This window comes from Terrapene carolina, unplaced genomic scaffold (genome assembly GCF_002925995.2).
Source record: "Terrapene carolina triunguis isolate 2854851 unplaced genomic scaffold, T_m_triunguis-2.0 Scaffold69, whole genome shotgun sequence".
Taxonomy (NCBI): Eukaryota; Metazoa; Chordata; order Testudines; family Emydidae; genus Terrapene; species Terrapene triunguis.
The window spans coordinates 10,510,103-10,528,969 of record NW_020664420.1 but is presented as its reverse complement, the minus strand read 5'-3'; the positions used below and the strand labels follow the sequence as shown (position 1 = coordinate 10,528,969).

Sequence of the window (18,867 nt, the reverse complement as noted above, 5' to 3'; positions counted from 1 at the left end):
TCTCCTATCTCTTGGGACAGTGCTCTAGCCACTGGGCTATTCAAATGTGGGACTCTCGCCTGTTGAAGGTGTTTCACTCTCGATTGTGTGTTCTGTTCTCCAGCTCAGACTTGCATTGCATGGTTCCCTTTAATGGCTGACAACCACTTGAATTGTTTGGACAAATGTGAGAGACAGATGTATGCCAACTGTCTATTATTGCATTAGAAACTATAACAAAAGCAAATGTAATAATAAGCTTTACTTTTTTTTTTGCTGTATTCAATAATATGCGTTAAATAGGGTGGATTTACCAAGGCTCTTGTACTGGGAATGAACAAAAAACGCTGTTTGTGCTAGGGAAAAACTGAAGAGGGTGCATATACTAGCCCAACAAAAGTGCAGGGAAAATGCTTGTTCTTTCCACCCATGCGGAAAGAACAATTGGTCCTCCTCTGGTTCTATACTGAGTAAACATCCCAATGCGGGTCAAAGGCCCAGAATGAGGAAGAAGAAAAATAATACTCTAAGAACTTTTTTTTTTTAAATGTGAGATTAATTTCTTATCATAGCCCTGATCCTGCAAACATTCGTACACATTACGTTTTGTCTACACTAGGACTTCTGTCAGCAAAATCTTTGTCAGTCATGGGTGTCAAAAAAAAAACACCCCTGACCAATGTAAGTTTCACTGACAAAAGCAGTGGTGTGGACAGTGCTATGCTGGCAGAAGACATTCTCCCACTGACATATCTACCACCGCTCATTGCGGGTGGTTAATAGAGCAGCTACACGGGAGATGCCCTTTGGTGAGGAATGCCACTGGAAAATTCCAGAATATTAGCCAGGGGCTTTCATTTACTTTTGAGAGAGGACTGTTTCAGAGTTGTGAAACTTGTTGGAGGGTTCAAGGAAAATGGCCACAAGTATGTTTAGAACGAAAGTTGGCGCATAGCTTACACGAAAGGCTGAAAATACTGTTATGAGCTGGGTGAAGCCTTGTTATAGGTTGAGTTAAAAATTTGTTCAAACCGATACGTGAACGTGCCCTTCATTTAAGATCATAAGAGAAGGTTAAAGGCCCATATCTCAAACAGGTGGGGGTGGAGGGGAGAGAGGTTGTGCCTGAGTGAGAGAAAGAGAACACACAGCCAGACACCAATGACAGACAAGAACAGAGCAAGAGGCAGAAGTAGACAGCAAGAAAGCCAAACAGTAGCTGGTGGGTAGTGTGACACTGGGAAAAGCAAGAGAAAGAGAGCTTTGGAGTCTGTTGGCTAAAGAGGCTTGAGTCTGTATAAGCTACAAAACTGCTCCTTTTGTTCTTAGTTCCTTCTGTGCACCGAGAAGCAGGACTTTATGCATTCCTTGTAAATAAATGCAGATGCATCAAAGCGAATACCAGACTTCATCAATTTCTGCTTTGAAGTGGAGCATCCCCAGGATCCTGACATTTAACTAATCGCTCGTGTCAAAAAGGGGTAACACCACTCTCCAAGTGTACGGTTAGTGTTGTTACTGTTGCAGGAGTAAACCTCATTATGGTTGAGCACCAAAGCGGCCAAATGATACCCAGACCCCAATGCAGTATCTCAGCACACAGACCGCAGGGGCAGAGACTCAGACTTTCTGGACACAGACTGGAAACGCTTGTTACAGGTATTCCGCATTTGAAATAAAAAGGTGCTGGGATACTCGGGGAAAACTCACACAGCTACTACTCTAGATGCCCCAGGCACACGCACCACAGACACACACCCCGGCGGGCTCCCAGGACACACGAGCCCGGGCACAGACAGACACCCAGCGCCGCTCTCTAAGGACACGCGGACTCCGGGCACAGGCAGCCCCCAAGGGCCGCTCTCCAGCCAGCCACACACATGCTCAGGCGACCGAACCTCTTCTGTGGCCGCTCCCCGCGCACGTGTTCGCAGGCGGCTCCCCCCGGGGCCCTTTCTCTGTGCCAGCCCCGATGCCTCCTCCCCTAGCAGCAGAGCCGCCGCCGCCGCCTGCGCGGCCGCCCTGACCTGACCCAGACCGGGGGAGGAGGCGGAGGAAGGGAGATCCAGCCCGGCCTCCTCGCCGTCACAATAAGCGCTGGGCCGCCCCAACAATCGGCGCCTGCTCATGCTCAAGGGCCAGGGGGGTGGGGGGGGGGACAGACGCTTTCCTCCTCTCCCAGTCCTGCCCCGGCACCGGCTCCACCATCCAATCGCTCGGCGCGGGGCGGGGCTGCAGCTGCCTTGGCCGCCGCCTGCGGCTCTTTCTGGAGTGGGAAGCGATGGAACAAAAGAAGCGCTGAGCGCGGCGGCGGCAGCAGCGCCCAGGCCGCGCCCGGTGCCCCCTGCCTCGCGTCACTCGGTGTCCCCGGCAGCGGCATGGAGGGGACGCTGCCCCTCTAGGCTCCGCGGCGGCGGCAGTAGGACCCGGACCTAGCCGAGCCCCCCGCCCCCGGCCATGCCGAGCGGCAGTGCCGCCGCCGCCGCCTGCCCCCAGGAGGAGCCCCCCGAGGCCCAGCGTCTGACCCCGCCGCCGCTGCTGCTGCTCCAGCAGCCGGACACTCTGCTCCTGCGGGAGTGCCTGGCCGGGCTGGGCCTCCACGATCACGGCCTAGCGGGCAGCGGGGAGGCGGCCGCCCGGCAGCAGGCCCGGGAGCGGCTGGCGGGGCTGCCCCCGCTGCCTGATCCCGCGCGGGAGCCGGGGCCCGACGGGGCGGAGGAGGTCGAGGACGAAGGGGACCTGGAGCTGGAGGAGGAGCTGCTGCTGGCGGCGGAGGAGGAGGAGGAGGAGGACCCGGCCTCGCTGCTGCTCTCCTCGTCCTCCTCTTCCTCGCCCTCGCAGCTGCCGCCGGGGGGGCCGCCGCCGCCTCACCCGCTGCTGCCCGGGCTCGGCTCCGTGCTGCTCTCCCCCGCCGCCGCCTTCGATGCCCAGGAGACGGCGGTGGCCGGGGTGCTGTACGGGGCGGACGATCCCCAGGGCATGATGGCGGCGATGCTGTCCCACGCCTACGGTGGCGGCCTAGGCGGGGGGCCGGCGGCGGCGGGAGCCCCGGCTCTGAACGGGGAGCAGGTGGCGCTGCTGCGGAGGAAGAGCGTCAACACCACCGAGTGCGTCCCGGTGCCCAGCTCCGAGCATGTGGCCGAGATCGTCGGCCGTCAGGGTGAGTCCCGCCCGGGCAAAGGGGAGTCGGGACATTGGGGCGAGTCGTGCCCGAGCAGAGGGGGACGGGGCCTGGGCGAGGCCAGCGGGAGAGGGGGGTGCGGGGCTGAGGCCTTCCCGCTTGGTAGGATTGGAGGGAGCGGAGAGGGCCTGGTGCGGGCGGGGAGGCCACCGGCGAGGGGGGAGGCCCCGGGCCCGGCTGTGCGAGAGCAGGCCTGGCTAAGCCTCGCAGGTGAGGCTGTGGCTCGACAGGGGCAAGGAGGCCCCGGTGAGGTGCCTGGGACTGAAAAGTTGGGGAGGGCTCGGGTAGGCTCCCTGGGGATGGGGTAATCCCGGGGGAGCCCCTTGAGGGGGTTAGTCATGGGTAGAGGTGTGGCCAGCCTGGCAGGTGACCGTGGGAGGATGTTATAAGGGGGGCTGGGGACTCTGGGCCTGCGGGAGGGGGCGCCCCAGCGAGGTGGATGCCCACATGAGGATCTGCTAGGGTGTGGGGGGCTTTCCACGGAAAATGGCTGGCGACCAGTCCCTGAAGAGGGGACGTGTGTTGGTGTGAACCTTGGCCAGGAGACTTGGTATCCCCAGAGGAGAAGCAGGGTGTGGGTTGAGCCTTGCCAGGAGAATAGGCAGTAGCATGCCGGATGGGTGAGCTGAGCTCTGTGGGGACTGGGCCACAGTTCCTGCCGGGAGTTGGGTGGGATGAGCTTTCTGAGGGGTGAGCACTAGGTTGGTAGGGCAAGTTCTGCCAGGGCAATGGGCAGTAGTGCCTGGAGTAGGGAAACTTGCAGAATGCCAGAGCCACTACAATCACTGGCTCAAGCAAGGTGGTGGTAAGTATTTATACTAAAAGGGATAGGACTGTGGGGAGGTGAAATTTACCAGTCAAGTGGCCTGAAGTATGGGTGCACCAATGGGACAGGATGGCAGAACTGAGCTGGCACAGCACAGCTCTGGTAAAATGGGGAAACTGGAGTCTGCTTAACAGATTGGCGTTACTAACTAGACATGGAGGGGTATAGTATAGCTTATTCCAGGGAGAGGGGATGCTGGACAACCGCTGGAGCATAAACCAGCACAAGCCACTGTAGGGAGGCAGAGGTAGGGTTGTGAAGGAGTAGCGCTGTAATCTCTTCTTCTGGGCAGGCTGTTAGAATCAAAGACTGCTTGGTTAAACTTGATAAGGTTTTTTTCAGTTTTAGTGGCTGCAGCTATTCAGGTTTGCATAATGGCAGGAAAGAGCTGAATGAATGCCTCTCTTCATTCTCAGTCAGTGGGGTAAATTCTCCAACCAGTCCCTTAAACTAACTCCCCCAGTCTTTGATTTAGTTGGGGATTGGTCCTGCTTTGAGCAGGGGGTTGGACTAGATGACCTCCTGAGGTCCCTTCCAACCCTGATATTCTATGAGTCTATCTTTTTGTTTGGGGATACAATAACTGGGGCTCAGGGTTGGTGGGAACAGGCCTTTTCATGTAATAAAACATGAGACTGGAACGGCCTGGGAAGCCTGCATAAAGAGCTGAGTGCAAGAATAGTTCAAGCTCATACGTTTAGTGGTGATTACTTGGTTGTGTGTGTGTTAAACTTTAAACCAGAAATTTCAATATAATCTGCTTGAGTACAAATAGTTTTTTACTTTCAGTGTGGTGGTTTTTTAAAATACAATTTGTGGTAAAATTGAGTTTGAAATTTACTAACTTTAGGCCAGTTTCTGCAAACACATGCATGTGAGTAGTCTCATTGGCTTCTGTGGGTATGTGAATGAAGATAGTCACTTGCCTTGCCTGAATGTTTCCAGAATTGCATGCTTAGTCCTTTATTATGGCAAACTTCCATTCATGCTCATTCAGACAAATAAGATGATGAGACTTCCACCGTTAGCAAACATAACGGGGAATAAATGTGTGTTATTTCCCTTGTTGCTATTTTTAACTGTCGCTTGTTTGACTAAGTGTTCTTGCCCTCACACTCCAGTTTTTGCTTCCTGTTGATCTTACTGCAAAGTCACATGTTTGTTTTTCAAATCATGCTTTCATGATAAGGTCATGCTTGTGATGTCACAGATTCAGTATTGTCACTTTCTTGTGGTATCAAGGTGGGAGAGAGAGATGGGGGTGTTGGTAAGATCATTTCATGCACAAGTGTTTCTGGTAAGAAAATTAAAAGCATTTTTTTAATTTGTAAAGGGGGAGGGCCTAAATGATCAAACGTGGTTGCCTAAAGTTAGGTGCCTAGACAAAAGCACTCTGTTCCCTTCCCCTTTTTGTATTGCATTGTTTACATTTTCTGGTTGAGTCAAATGGTGAGTTAAACTACACAGTCCATGGTATTTCCTCAAAACAAAGTTAACTAAACAGTAAAAATAATTAATACGAAATAAGTGGAGCTAACAAGATGCATTCTAAACACAGTTCATTCACTGGGTGTACTTTTCCCTATCCTTTGTCTGTTATCTGTTTGGATTGTAAGCTGCTCAGGTCAAGGATTTTCTCTTTATTTGTTCATGAAAAGCCTATACACAAATACCTTTTTTTATTTAATCATTTCTGAGGTATAAGTAGTTGAAGTGTTCATTTAACAAACTTCAAAATCAAATGTTTACAGATTATTAGAGTAGAAATATGCCCGTTGACTACACAGATCTGAGACCCTTTCTTTAAAAGCGTGTCCATGAAAGCAACTAATAATTTCAGTATTCAGAAGTGAAAATGCTTTTCCAGGAAATAAACACAAGTGACTGAAGTCTTGGTCACGCATAACGGAAAACAGAATTGAAAAATGTTGTTTTCTGTATTTCTCTTCCTCTTTCAGAGGATCATAGAAATTAGATGTGAAAGACTCATTAGGTATCCAGTCTATTCTTCACTGGTTTAAGATTGTTCCTTGTACTATATTCTTCAGTACTTTTTTTTCTTGTTTTAAATGTCTCTCACAATGGAGTTTGCATGAAAACAGGATCTTTGTTCCTGAAGTGTTCATCTGCTCTGCCTCCTTTATTCCTCAGCTGACATACTTTTTTAGTTTGTGATAAAACACTTAGTTGCTGTGGAGAAGATCATGCCAAAAACTGAATGATGGCTTCAGAAGAGGACAAGTAGCAGAAGAGAGAACTCAGGATTTTCATTACTATCTTCTGTTACCAAAAACACTGACATAAAAGCATTGCTTTTCTTAAAGATGTATTGGCAGCTCATTAAAGGAAGTCTCTGCTTCAGATTGCTAAACAAATAGTTGGTATAAAAGTGGTATACTCATCAAAGGAATTTTCAAAGTTGTATTTAGAAATACCTGTTACTCTTCTAGTATCTCTATTTATTAAATAGAACTGTTCTCACGCGCAGACACAATCTACCCTTGTACTGATAGAGCAGTGATCCCGAACTTGATTGGTTCATGGACCACCTTCTTAAAAAAGTGTGTTGAGGTGAATGGATAGGACCATCAAGCTCACACTCAACAGTTTGGAACCACTGCTTTTGATTTTGATGCTAAATTCTGCCTTCCTTGTGTCCATTCCAGTATTAGTAAGGACACTGCAACTGCACTGTTGAATGTGGTTATCCCATCATATCTCCTGAAAATCTGGTTGCTTTCTGATTTTGAACTAACACAGCTTCTATAACACTACGCAGGGGTCTCCCGTTTTTATAATATTTTTGTTTAATAAAAAGAATATTTGTATGCAGTGCTGATGCAATTTAAAGGTGACCTATGAATGCTCTTACAATTGGGTGTGTGTGTGTGTGTGTGTATATATATGTGTGTGTGTGTATGTGTGTGTGTATATATATATATATATATATATATATATATATATATATATATATATATATATAAATATATAAATAATTTGTTGCTCTATTTATGTACAAAGAGAACCTGGAAGGTGTTCTCTTAATATGTGTTTCCTGATTGTTTAATCACTGAAATATCAGGAATGTCAAATCTGGTGTGGGTTTTCCTGGAGGACTCTTAGGGGTCTAAGGAGCATGTTTATTGTGTGCATTTAAAAGGAAGAGCTAGGGTGATTGGAACTTAACAAAAATGTTCTTTAGCCAAGCTGAATTTTTAATGTGGGGCGGGGGAATGGACTACCAGCATTCTTTATATACCATAGCAAAGCAAAAAAGGTGTAAGCTGACTTCTGTTTGCCAGTTATATTTAAACTTACAAAATACTTGTATTATATATTAAAAATGCTAACTTATGCAGTACTTTTAAAATATTGATACAGCACTTACCCTTCTGAATTGCTATTCCCACAGCCCTCCCACTTTGGGGACTTGTGCTGGGAACTGACAGATATCCTTAATGCCTAGATACTGGAGCAATTGGAGGCCATGTCTTCATTGCGAACAGTATAACGGCATCAGTACAGCTCCATAGCGATGCTGCTGTAACTCCATAGCGCTGATAAATAACTACAGCAATGGGAGGGATTTTTTCATCACTGTAAGAACTCCACTTCCCTGAGCAACAGGAGCCAACTTCACTGATTTCAGAGTGGTAGCCGTGTTAGTTTGTATCAGCAAAAACAATGAGGAGGCCTTGTGGCACCTTAGAGACTAACAAATTTTTTTGGGCATAAGCTTTCGTGGGCTGGAACCCACTTCATCAGATGCATGGAGTGGAAAATACAGGAGCAGGTATAAATACATGGAAGGATGGGAGTAGCCGTACCAAGTGTGAGGTCAGTCTAACGAGACAATTCAATTAACAGCAGGATATCAAGGGAGGAAAAATAACTTTTTTTATGTTTTTTATAAGTTAACTGAAGCATTTTTCTGTCAACCTAGCTTGGTTTACACCAGGGGTTAGGTTGGCATAGCAGTGGCGCTCAGGGGTGTGCATTCACACCCCTGAGTGCTGTAGCTGTGTTGACCTAATTTTAAAGTGTAGTCCAAGCTGAAGGAGCTGTGTTGTGTGGATATATTCAGCAGGTTTACACTAGTGAGGACGCATAGTGTGGACACCCTGCACTACTGCAAATTACAGAGGTTCTGTTGATGTATAAGTTGCAAATGTGCACTTCTCTTGTGTAGACAACGCTTCATTGAGGGCTGCTACTTCGGGCCTGGTCTACACTTAAAACAGGTCAAGATAGGTACTGTGCTTGGGGTGTGAAAAATCAACACCCCTGAGCACCATAGTTAAACCAATCTAATCCCTGATGTGGATGCAGCTTGGTTGGTGGAAGAACATTTAAGTCAACCTAGCTACCATAGCTCAGGGAGCTGGTGTTCGTACAGTGATAGAAAAACCCCTCCAGTTGTTGTAGTTTGTATCTACACTACGGGGTTATAGCAGCGTAGCTATGGCACCATACTATGTCTCTCTAGCACCCGTAGTTTAGACGTGGCCTTAGTGACCTAGTCGTATACGTTTCAGTCCTAGTCTTCCTACTGCGAGCGTTCACGTCCCATTAGAAAACACATGGAGGGAGGTATAACCCATTTGTTCCAATGAATTCATGCATTGTTTCCCAAAACAATATATTTTCCTTATAAATTCTGAAACCCCTAAGTTTTCCACAGGCCTTTTGAGCACTGGCAGAAAGGAGGGGAGGATAGCGACCTGCTGGCTGGCTTGACAAAGGATGGGTTAAATAACTTGCACGAGGTCACATAAGTCTGTAGCCAAACTCAGAAAACAGTTGACTTGGGCTGCCTACTTGGGCCCCAACATTGCTAATAGAAGTGGGGATTTAAAAAACAAAAACAGGACAAAAATGTGGTGTAGGGGGCAGTGGTGGAAGGAGATTGGGTGAAGCCTTCCAGAGGTTCCAGACATACAGGATTTTGAGGAGGAAAAATAAACTACAGAAGTTTTGTCCACAGTAGACTTATTTACCTCCTAAAACTTCCTACTGTTGCTACCATGGATATGCTTCCCCTGGTGAAAGCTCTAGTGTAGACAGAGTAAATAGCATATATAACTGCTCGTGCTTAAAAACAAACTGTTGTCACTGTTAAAAGTGGGAACCATTTTACCACCTGCAGTAGTTAACATATTGTAATATTTTTTTCACCTCTAGACCTTCCCATCCAGCTCACACCTGAAGTGTACAGATTTTCCATTTATATAGCTTGCCAAAGATCTTACGTAGATGTTCACACATGAAAATCCACAAGTCCAGACTAATGTACTTCTAAACCACACTGGACTAACTGGTCCTGGGGGAAACTATTTCACAAGCTGCATAATCAAATCTACCGGATCTTGAATGTTTCCCCATATGATACATATGGACTTAACAATCTGAGCAAGACCCTGACCGCAGTGTACCTCTAGATGCAGCACTTCAGCGGGATCAGTAAGGTGCCTCTTTTTAAAACCTATCTTTTAAGAATTGAGCTGAAAGGTCAAGGGCCGGTTCTCAAATGCAGATGAAAAAGATGATTTGGGGGGGGGAACCCCATAAGTTTACAACCCAATGCCAGTTTAAAAGGTTTATCAGCAGCTTTTAAAAAATCTTGTTGGGTCTTGGAAGCTTCAGGTTTTTTTTTTGTTTTGTTTTGTTTTTTTTAAAGGATAAAAAGTCCATGAAAAATTCAATGTTCTGCTTCATTTCAAGTTTGATATTTCTTTAAAAGGAAGCTCTCCCCAGATATCCTCTGTCTATCCAGGTATTTAACTGTCCATATTTTTCCACACACACACTTTTCCTGAATTCATAATACATTGTATCTGCATACTTTAAATCTCCTAGGTTGATGGTACAAACCATATGCTACTGCTGTTTCATATGAGGCTCTGTGTCCTAGGCAGCAAACTGCCAGGAAACTCTACTGCCCTCAAATGCAAGAGGGCAGTAGCCCTTTTTTGGCATTGATGACTTGGAAGTTATGCACTATAGGGGTTTGAATTGAAAACACATCAGTACTAGTCAAGGCTGTTGGGAGGGCAGTTGACAGTTGGGCCTTCTGACCTAAAGGGTTACCTGGGAGGTATCTTGGTTTTCTTGCTTGGGCAATCAGGGTGCATATTGAGACTGCCTTCTTCCCACAGTTGGCCTCCAAAAACTGACCAACTTCATTAGAAAAAAGAATAGGAGTACTTGTGGCACCTTGGAGAACTTCATTAGGCAGTTCAGGCTTGCGTCCATTGTTTCCTACCTTTTCCCTCCAGACCGAATTAAGCCTCTTGGCTTAAAGGTACCTACTTTTGTATAGTTATTGGAGTGACTCACAGAAAATACCTCAATTTTTATGTGGAAGTTGACGTTTATAAATAGATTGCAAGTTCTTTGGGGTAGGGACTGTCTTCGTTCTGTTGGTGCTAGGTGCTGTACAATGGGGTCCTGGTCTGTGAGTAGGGCTCCTTGGTGCTACAGTAATACAGATAATAAAAGGTGTTGCTCTCTGGTTTTTCTGTTGTGCCAAAGGTGTTTTCAGAGTGCCTGGCACTGGTTGCCACTCATCTCTGGATTGGCATATTCTTCTCATGAGACTTGCAGACTATTGCAGTCTGCAGATTTATAACGTATTGATAGTTGAATGGGGCCTTGTACCAACCCAAATAACTTTTCAGAAGGGCTAGCATGGACTGCCCTAGGGCCATTTCTTCCAGAATAGAGCTTAAGTGTCCCTGAATCAATCTTCCTCTGAGAGCTTAATCTAAAATCAGTGAGCTCTTACCTCAGGCTAATGGAGTAGATGGCCGCTTCTCATGTGAGACACCTTTATAAAAACTCATTTCAAATTAGCAAGGTTAGTTAGCAACAAATTTCACTCTAAATATGGATGACATTGGAGCTCTACTGATTATTCTTCAGTTTGTCTGCAAGCTGCCACCATGTGTTGAAGTGAGTTTTTCAGTATTCCATCCCCAGCTATTGTAACAGATGTTTCTTGGTTGAGGATCCTATCACCGGAGGCTGACCAGGTAGGGTTGGTGGAATGTGTGGGAGACTAACTTCCGTATAAGTGTTCAGGAGCTGAAAGTTATAAAGTGAGCTCTAAAATCTCGGTTGCCACGGATCAATGGCTGCATTGTTCAAATGCTAACAGATAGAACTACAGCTGTCTATTACATCAACAAAAAAGGAGGTGCAACTCTGGCAGAAGACATTGGCTTTGTGGGATTGCTGACTGCCCAAGTGCATCCCCTGTTTCTCAGTCTGGAAGGCAAAGAGAACACAGTATCAGTTCATAGGCTTCAGGAACATCACAGTTGATGGATTAAACAGATGGGTCTACTGTTCAAGAAGTAGGGCCGTGCAGCCATAGCCCTCTTTGTGACGAGCCTCAGTGCATGTCCTTAGTTGATTGTCTATTTATTCCACCACTAGTCATAAAGATAGACAGAGCCTGAGTTACACTGGTTGCTGCAACATGGGCCAAATGTAATTATTACACAATATTTTTGTGGAGCCTCAGTATTTCTTGCCATTATCTTCAGACCTGCTATCTTGCCTTCCATTCCAGTCTGGAATTGCTTTGTCTTGCTGTTTGAATCATGAGACATTTAATTACTTTTGACCTGACATGTCTTATATAAGTGCAGAAAATTCTGCTGCAGGTTAGAAAATAATCTTCATTGAAATTTTACTTTCAGAAATGGAAAAGGCTTTTTCTAAATAGCCCGTATCTACATACTACCTTCATATCCTGTACAGTAACTCCTCACTTAAAGTTGTCCCGCTTAACATTGTTTTGTTGTTAGGTTGCTGATCAATTAGGGAACATACTCATTTAAAGTTGTGCAATGCTCCACCCTTATGTTGTTTGGCTGCCTGCTTTCTCCACAGCTGGCAGCCTCCCTACGCGCGCTACCCCAGCGCTAGCCGCCGGCAGACCCTGTGGATCAGCGCCTTCCCCCTCCTCCCCCCGCCTCCTGCCCACGGCAATCAGCTGGCTTGCGGCGTTTTGGAGGCAGGAGGGAGAGAGGAGGAGTGAGGACTTGGTGCGCAGGCTCCCACTCCCTCCCCTGCCTCTTGAACGCCGCAGGCCAGCTGATTGCCCTGGGCAGGAGGCGGAGGGGACGGAGGGGGAGCCTGCGCCAAGTCCTCACTCCTGCCTCCTAAATGCCGCAAGCCAACTGATTGCCCCGGGCAGGAGGGAGAGGGAAGGAGCGAGGACTCGGCGTACCTCGCTCCTCCCTCCCCTGCCTCCCGAATGCGGCAATCAGCTGGTTTGCGGCGTTTAGAAGGGAGGGGAGGAGCCAGGAGGCAGCATGTGAAGTAAAGGGGGAGGAGGTGGGGGGGGGAAGAAGCAGGTCAAGGGTGGGGAGGTTGAAGAAAGGGGTGGAGTGGGCGGACTGAGGGTTGAGCCCCTGCCCCTGGTGCTTGCAGAGTAGGGGAAGCTGCCCTGGAACCTAACCCCCCATTTACATTAATTCTTATGGGGAAATTGGATTCACTTAACATCGTTTCACTTAAAGTCGCATTTTTCAGGAACAGAACTACAATGTTAAGGGAGGAGTTACTGTATTATGGACATCTTAGTGGATTTGAAAGTCTCAGCCTTTTCTAGTCTTACGTCAAGGGTATCTATCACTTCAGCATATCATCTGCCAGTGGACAGCTCTGTTTTCATGCATCTGTGGTGGGATGACTGTAGAGGTCTAGTCTTCCCACTGGTCAAATAATCTGATATACAATGGGACCCCAGCTGGTGCTGACAAGGTTGATGGGTGCCAGTTTAGGTGTTTACCTTGTAGGTGAATATTTATCATTCTACTTATATTTTTATTTGCACTTACAGCTGAGAAGAATGAGTTGCAGACTTTCCTCATCCCTGATTTATGCCAAATGTGGTGTTTGAATTCTGTCTAGGCACTCATTGTTCTCACAACACTCCTTTTGAAGTGGTCCGGTACTATTACCCCTATTTTACCGATGATGAACTGAAGCACAGGTTAAATGACTTGTTCAAGGTCACACAGTCTGTGGTAGAGCTGAGGAGGCCAAGTTCAATTCACAGTCCCAGGATAGTGCCTCAGTGACCATCCTTGCTTTATGAAATAACCTGAATCAGACCATTAATCATATGGAGTTGTTTCCAAAATTTCATTCTCATGTGAAGGAAATGACTCTATGTATGCCCTAGATGTCAAAAGGTCTTTGAGTTTTTATTTGACTAAGTCAGGTAGGAAATCCGCAAGACTTTGTGTGTATAAAGGGCACAGTGTAAAGAAAACTGCTTCATTCAATCAGTGCCTGTATAGGACTTTATGCTTTGGGCTTGGGTGTCTACCTCATGACATTCGAATTTACACTTCTAGGGCAAGGCAGTATTGAATGTCCACCTCATAACATGTCTATCATAGCAGTCTGCTGGGCTGTTACCTATTCTGTACACACTTACACAGCATTACTCTCCTGACGTGGGCACCTAGAGCCCACTTTCAGAGAGCGGTTCTACTATCTTTATGTAAACTAGAAGTTGTCAGCACACCTTCCTGAATTGCTAGAATTGTACTCTGTGCTAGACTTCCTATGGGGAAAGTAAAGGCTCCTTCAAAGAATCTGTTCATAATTAGTGGCTCTCTGAGAGTGTGGCCTCTATCTAGTCCCATCATGTCTTCTGTATTCTTTAGTCTTGCTAGAGTGATTGGAGCAATACAACCATTACATAATCTTACCCCAGCTGCTCAGTGCTATGAGAGGGCACTTGTGCAGACACCACAGGTTTGTCAGGGGCGGAGTTGGGGCCATATCCCACCACTGTGAACCCACAGAAGCAAAATTCTTTAAGAACCACCATTACCGTGGTAAATAAGTGATTTCTCCATTGTTCTTCCCCCCCCCCCCCCCCCCCCAAATTTTTTTTTACTTGGATGTTTTGCAAGGAGCCTTCACAAGTCCATCTTAAGAGTTGGAGGATCCCTGATCCTACAAGACGCTGAGTACTTTCAGTTGTCATCAAAACCAGTAGGGAATTCAGCACTATAGATCCCTTATTTATTTGTAGCACCTGTAGGCCCCAACTAAGGCCAGAACTCCTGGCAGTAGGCACTATACACACATAAGGAAAAGCCCTATCCCAAAGAGCTTACAAACTAAAATCTTGGATAAAACCCTTTGGCCCAATGCATTTTTGGCTCGTACTGAAAGTACTCAAATATAAGGCCAAAGTCCAAAAGAGCGGACATTGATGCGTTATAAAAAGGAAACAACTAAGCATGACTAAATTATAATGAAAGTGTTGTAAATAGCTATGCAAAGAATGAATCAGTATAGAAATGTTCCACAGGTCAGTAAAAGGACTCCAGATAATGCAGTGTAATTAAGTTACCACTGCAATCAGAATTAAGTGTTTAATGAGCGGAAGGACCAGAATGTCATCTTTATCAAGTTACTTTAACTTTTTTAACATGTGAGACCCACACATTGTCTTTCTCCCACTTGGAAAAGTCCCTCCAGAGCTCCACTTCCTCTTTTTTTGTACCTTTCAATAACTTACTTTCCTCTAGTATTGTTTGCCTTTATGGTAGAGCTCTGCAATGGGACTGGGGTACCATAGAACCCACTGCCATGGGGAGCAGGATAAAAATTCAAGAAACAATGTGGGAGCCGGTGGGAGTGGATATTGCAGGGCAGGATGGAAGCGAGATTAAAAAATAATCCCCTGCAGGGCTCTGCTTTGTGGTACTATTGTATTTGCAACTAGAAGTAAAAGAGGAGGCATCTCCTGTTTCTGTAGCCACCTCTCTCAAAAACAGGCTGAACCTAATTTCACCTCAAACTTGGTGGCAAAGGGATCCATATGTCTACCTTGACATCACACATTTTGAAAATAAATTACTCAAGAACTGCTTCCATGAGTCGTGAAAACCCCCATTGCAACAAGCTTGGAACCATCTAGAAGAGCACTGCCAGTTGGGGCTGTGTGAGTCGTGACTGTGGGCTCAAACATTCAGAGGAAAGTTATGAAAGAGACTGCCGACATGGGTGATGGTGTGAAACTGACAAAGTTAAAAGGACTGACCATTTGTCTGCAGCGTCGTCTTAAGTCACTACCTACCAGGAATCAACAGTGTAGATGATAGCATAAAGGAAAACAAGATAGGCAGATATCTGATCCTTCAAATTTGTCAACATCTGCACCATCTTTAAAGCATCACATGTGAGAGGAGGCCTGAGAGTCCGTCTGTTTTTCCCCCTTCTTTTGAGTACCGTCTGATCCATATGGAATGAAGTGCAATTGCTATGGCTCATTGCAGTTTAGAATTTAGAGGCTGACAATGCAGTCCAATCAAGGGGCAGCATGGTACAGAAAGAGGTCGCTGCCTGGGACACAGGAGGCACCCTGGGATCTGGTCTCAATTCTGGGACAAACTGCTGTGAACTTGAGCACGTCATTTCACCTCTCTGTGCCTCTCTCCCTTCCTGCCTTTTGTCTGGTCTGATTAGATTGTGAGATTTTCAGTAACCTTACTATGCGATTGTATAGTCCCTAGTACAGTGGTTCCCAAACTTTAACAACCTGTGAACCCCTTTCACTAAAATGTCAAGTCTCACGAACCCCCCTCCTAAAAATGAATATTTCCAGGGATTTTCTCCTACACCTGAGTATAAATTATAAAAGCAGTGATCTTGGAAATATAAAATTTGTTTTTATGACATGCTTATTACACACTATTATTAATTATTATTGATCATTACAGTATTTTTATTACATTATGAAAACGGCAACACTCTTCCAAGATCTCACTTTCGTAGCTTGTATCAGTTTGAATAAGCTTGTTATAAGACAAGGCTCCTATGTTTCATCAGATGTGAAACAGCATGAAGGTATTTAAGGAGCCAATTCAGAGTTCCTCCTACACAGGCATTCAGGGCTTGAGCAGTCCAGGCAAACAACGCACGTTACAACAAAGCTTAAACTTGTTCTTCGTAATCCATTTAAAAACAATACTAGCTGCCTATTTAATTTTAAAAACAGCAAAAAATATCCATCTCCCTTTCCATTTCTTATAAGGAGTCTTGAAGTTTAAATCTCCTCAGTGTGATAGATAGGCTTGCTTTGATTTGCTTAGCTCTTGGAAGTCAGGGGCTCCAGGCTGCTGGCCCTTATGCTGCTCAGAGTCCCTAGGGACAGTTGTGTCTGCCATTAGGGAATTTTTTCCTGAGAACCCCCTGTAACATTTCATCGAACCCCAGTTTGGGAACCACTGCCCTAGTACAATGGAAGCCCCAGTTTTTGAGGTCTGTAGGTGCTACTGCAGGAGCGGGCAAACTTTTTTTGGCCTGAGGGCCGCATTGAGTTTTAGAAATTGTATGGAGGGCTGGTTAGGGGAGGGGGGGGGCGTGGCCTGCCTCCCCTCCCCCCCCCCGCTTCTCACCCCCTGATGGCCCATCCCTGGGACCCTTGGCCCATCCAACCACCCCTTTTCCCTGTCCCTTGACCACCACCCTGAACTTCCCTGCCCTCTATCCAACCCCCCCCCCCCCCCCCTTTACCGCGCCGCCTGGAGCACCGACCGGTGGCTGACGGCGCTACAGCCACACACCGCGCAGCACAGAGCACTGGGTCAGGCCGGGCTCTGCAGCGGCGCTGCCCCAGGAGCTTGCAGCCCAGCCGCCCAGAGCATTGTGCCGGCTGCGGGGGAGGGGGAACAGCAGGGGAGGGGCAGGGGGCTAGCCTCCTGGGCCAGGAGCTCAGGGTCCCAGGGGCCGTAGTTTGCCCACCTCTGTGCTACTGTAATCTAAACAAAGTTCACTCCGTGCTGCTTATCTTTACTTGGAAAATTGTTTAAAAGTAGCTGCTACAACCAGTGCCAAGCCTGCTCTTTGTGTGCTTCTAAGTCTTCTGGGACTTGAAGCGACTGATCACTTTTCTGCCTCAGGGTGTCTCAAGGACACTCCCTGTCTGATTCCTTTCTATGGCAATGAGACCCTGAAGTCCAGCTGCCTAGATCCTGAAACAAATGCGTCTGCCGTCCTGACTCCCCTCTCCCCCTAGCTGCTTAGACATGTTCCCCTCCAGAGTCCACCTGCCTGCAGGAGCTCTGGTTTTCTGGGAACACCCCGGCACAGTGTGGCAGGAGAGTAAAGCAAGAAACCATTTAGCAAAAGAATTTAATATACATACAAACTCTTTAATAGTAAAGAGTATGGGAAAACAACACCACTCCTGAATGCAGTCCTCTGTGACCTTATTGCCTCCGTGAATTCTTTAGATCTTGCAACTCTTCCAGCCTTCTTGCCTCGTCCATGGCCTTCTGGCAGTGAAATGGCCCGCTTTGCATAGAGAACATTCCAGCCTCTGACTCCTTTCTGTGCTTCTGTTTGGGGAATTTCCAGGCTGCAACCCCCTCAGATTCTGGGCAGAGTTCTTCAGCATCCATGGCCCTGCTGCCATACTCACTGTTCCACTGAGGTAGAGCCATTCAAGTTTGATGCCCCTTGATTGCGCTGTAACAGTTTCCCAGACACATTGGGTAGGAAGTTCCTGCGGCACAATCAATGCTCACAGCCACCATACAGTTCCATTGAAAATGGAAGTTGTAATACAACATGGCTTTCACAAAGCAAAAATGGAATTTCAGTTGACACAGATACATCCACCAAACTGTCACGGTAGCTGTTTCTTTAAATGGGAAATGTAGAAGAACCTCAGTAGTCTGGGGGGAGGGGAAGGAGGAAGAGGTTCTAATCAATATTTTTTTGGAGTGAGAAAAATAAGGAGACTTAAACTATGTCTACACTACAGACCTTACAGCAGCACAACTGTACCGCTCTAGCAGTGCGTCTGTAAGGTCTCATGTGTAGCCGCTCTATGCCGCCAAGTGGGAGAGAGCTCTCCCCCTGGCATAATTAAACCATCCCCAATGAGCGGCGGTAACTGTCGGTGGGAAACGCTCTCCCACCGACATAGCGCTGTCCACACCAGCGCTTTTGTTGGTCGAGGTGGTTTGTTTGGTTTTCATAACCCTGACCAACAAAAGGTTGGCTAACAAAAGTGCTAGTGTAGACATAACTTTAGGTTGCGCCGATCTCAAGACCTCTAGACAGACTTATGTGAAGTTCTGGGGAAGAGCCGGTGGTTCTGGTATGCAGATACCAATAATATAGGGAAAGATATGAGAGCGGTCCTGGAGGCCAAAATTAGGCTGCTATGTAAGAGATTAAAGTTCAGGATTCACATGGTAGCATTCTTTGAAATGCTTCCAGTTCCACACACGAGGCCAGTTAGACAGGCAGAACTTCAGGGTCTCAATGCATGGAAAAGATGATGGTATAGGGAAGGAGGGTTTTAGGTTTATTAGGAACTGGAGAACCTTTTGGGGAAAAAGGGAATTTATACAGGAAGGATGGGCTCCACCTAAGCCAAAATGGAACCAGATTGCTGGCGTGTAAAATTTTAAAAAGTTGTAGAGGATTTTTTTTCTTTTAATTTTTTTCTTTTTTAAACTAAGGGAAAGCCAACAGATGCAAAGGAGCACACTGTTTGGGCAGAGACATCCCTGAGGGTAGATGTTAATAAAGTACAGGTAGGAATTGAGGGGAAACAGTCAAATGAAAGAGTCGCATTCAATTAAATCACATGAAGGCACACAACTTAATGTTGACAAATTGTATAAATGCTTGTATACAAATGCTAGAAGTCTAAATACTAAACTGGGTGAATTGTAGTAAGTGCCTGGTGTTAAATGCGAATATTGATATAGGCATCACAGAAACTTGGTGGAATGATGATGATCAGTGGGACTTGGCAGTACCGGGGTACAAAATATATAGGAATGACAGAGTAGGTTGTGTGGGGTACGGGGGAAGGAGCAATGGAGTG

At 46.6% G+C, this 18,867-nt stretch overlaps 1 protein-coding gene across 1 annotated transcript in view; it reads left to right on the top strand.

Moving 5' to 3' along the window:
- The first annotated feature begins 2,264 nt into the window (after positions 1-2,264).
- The window catches only part of MEX3C (mex-3 RNA binding family member C), a 35,724-nt gene continuing 19,121 nt past the window's right edge, over positions 2,265-18,867 (top strand). The window contains exon 1 of the mRNA XM_024205041.2: positions 2,265-3,139. Coding sequence (XP_024060809.2) covers positions 2,437-3,139 — 703 coding nt within the window. The 5' untranslated portion in view covers positions 2,265-2,436. The remainder of the gene's footprint in view (positions 3,140-18,867) is intronic.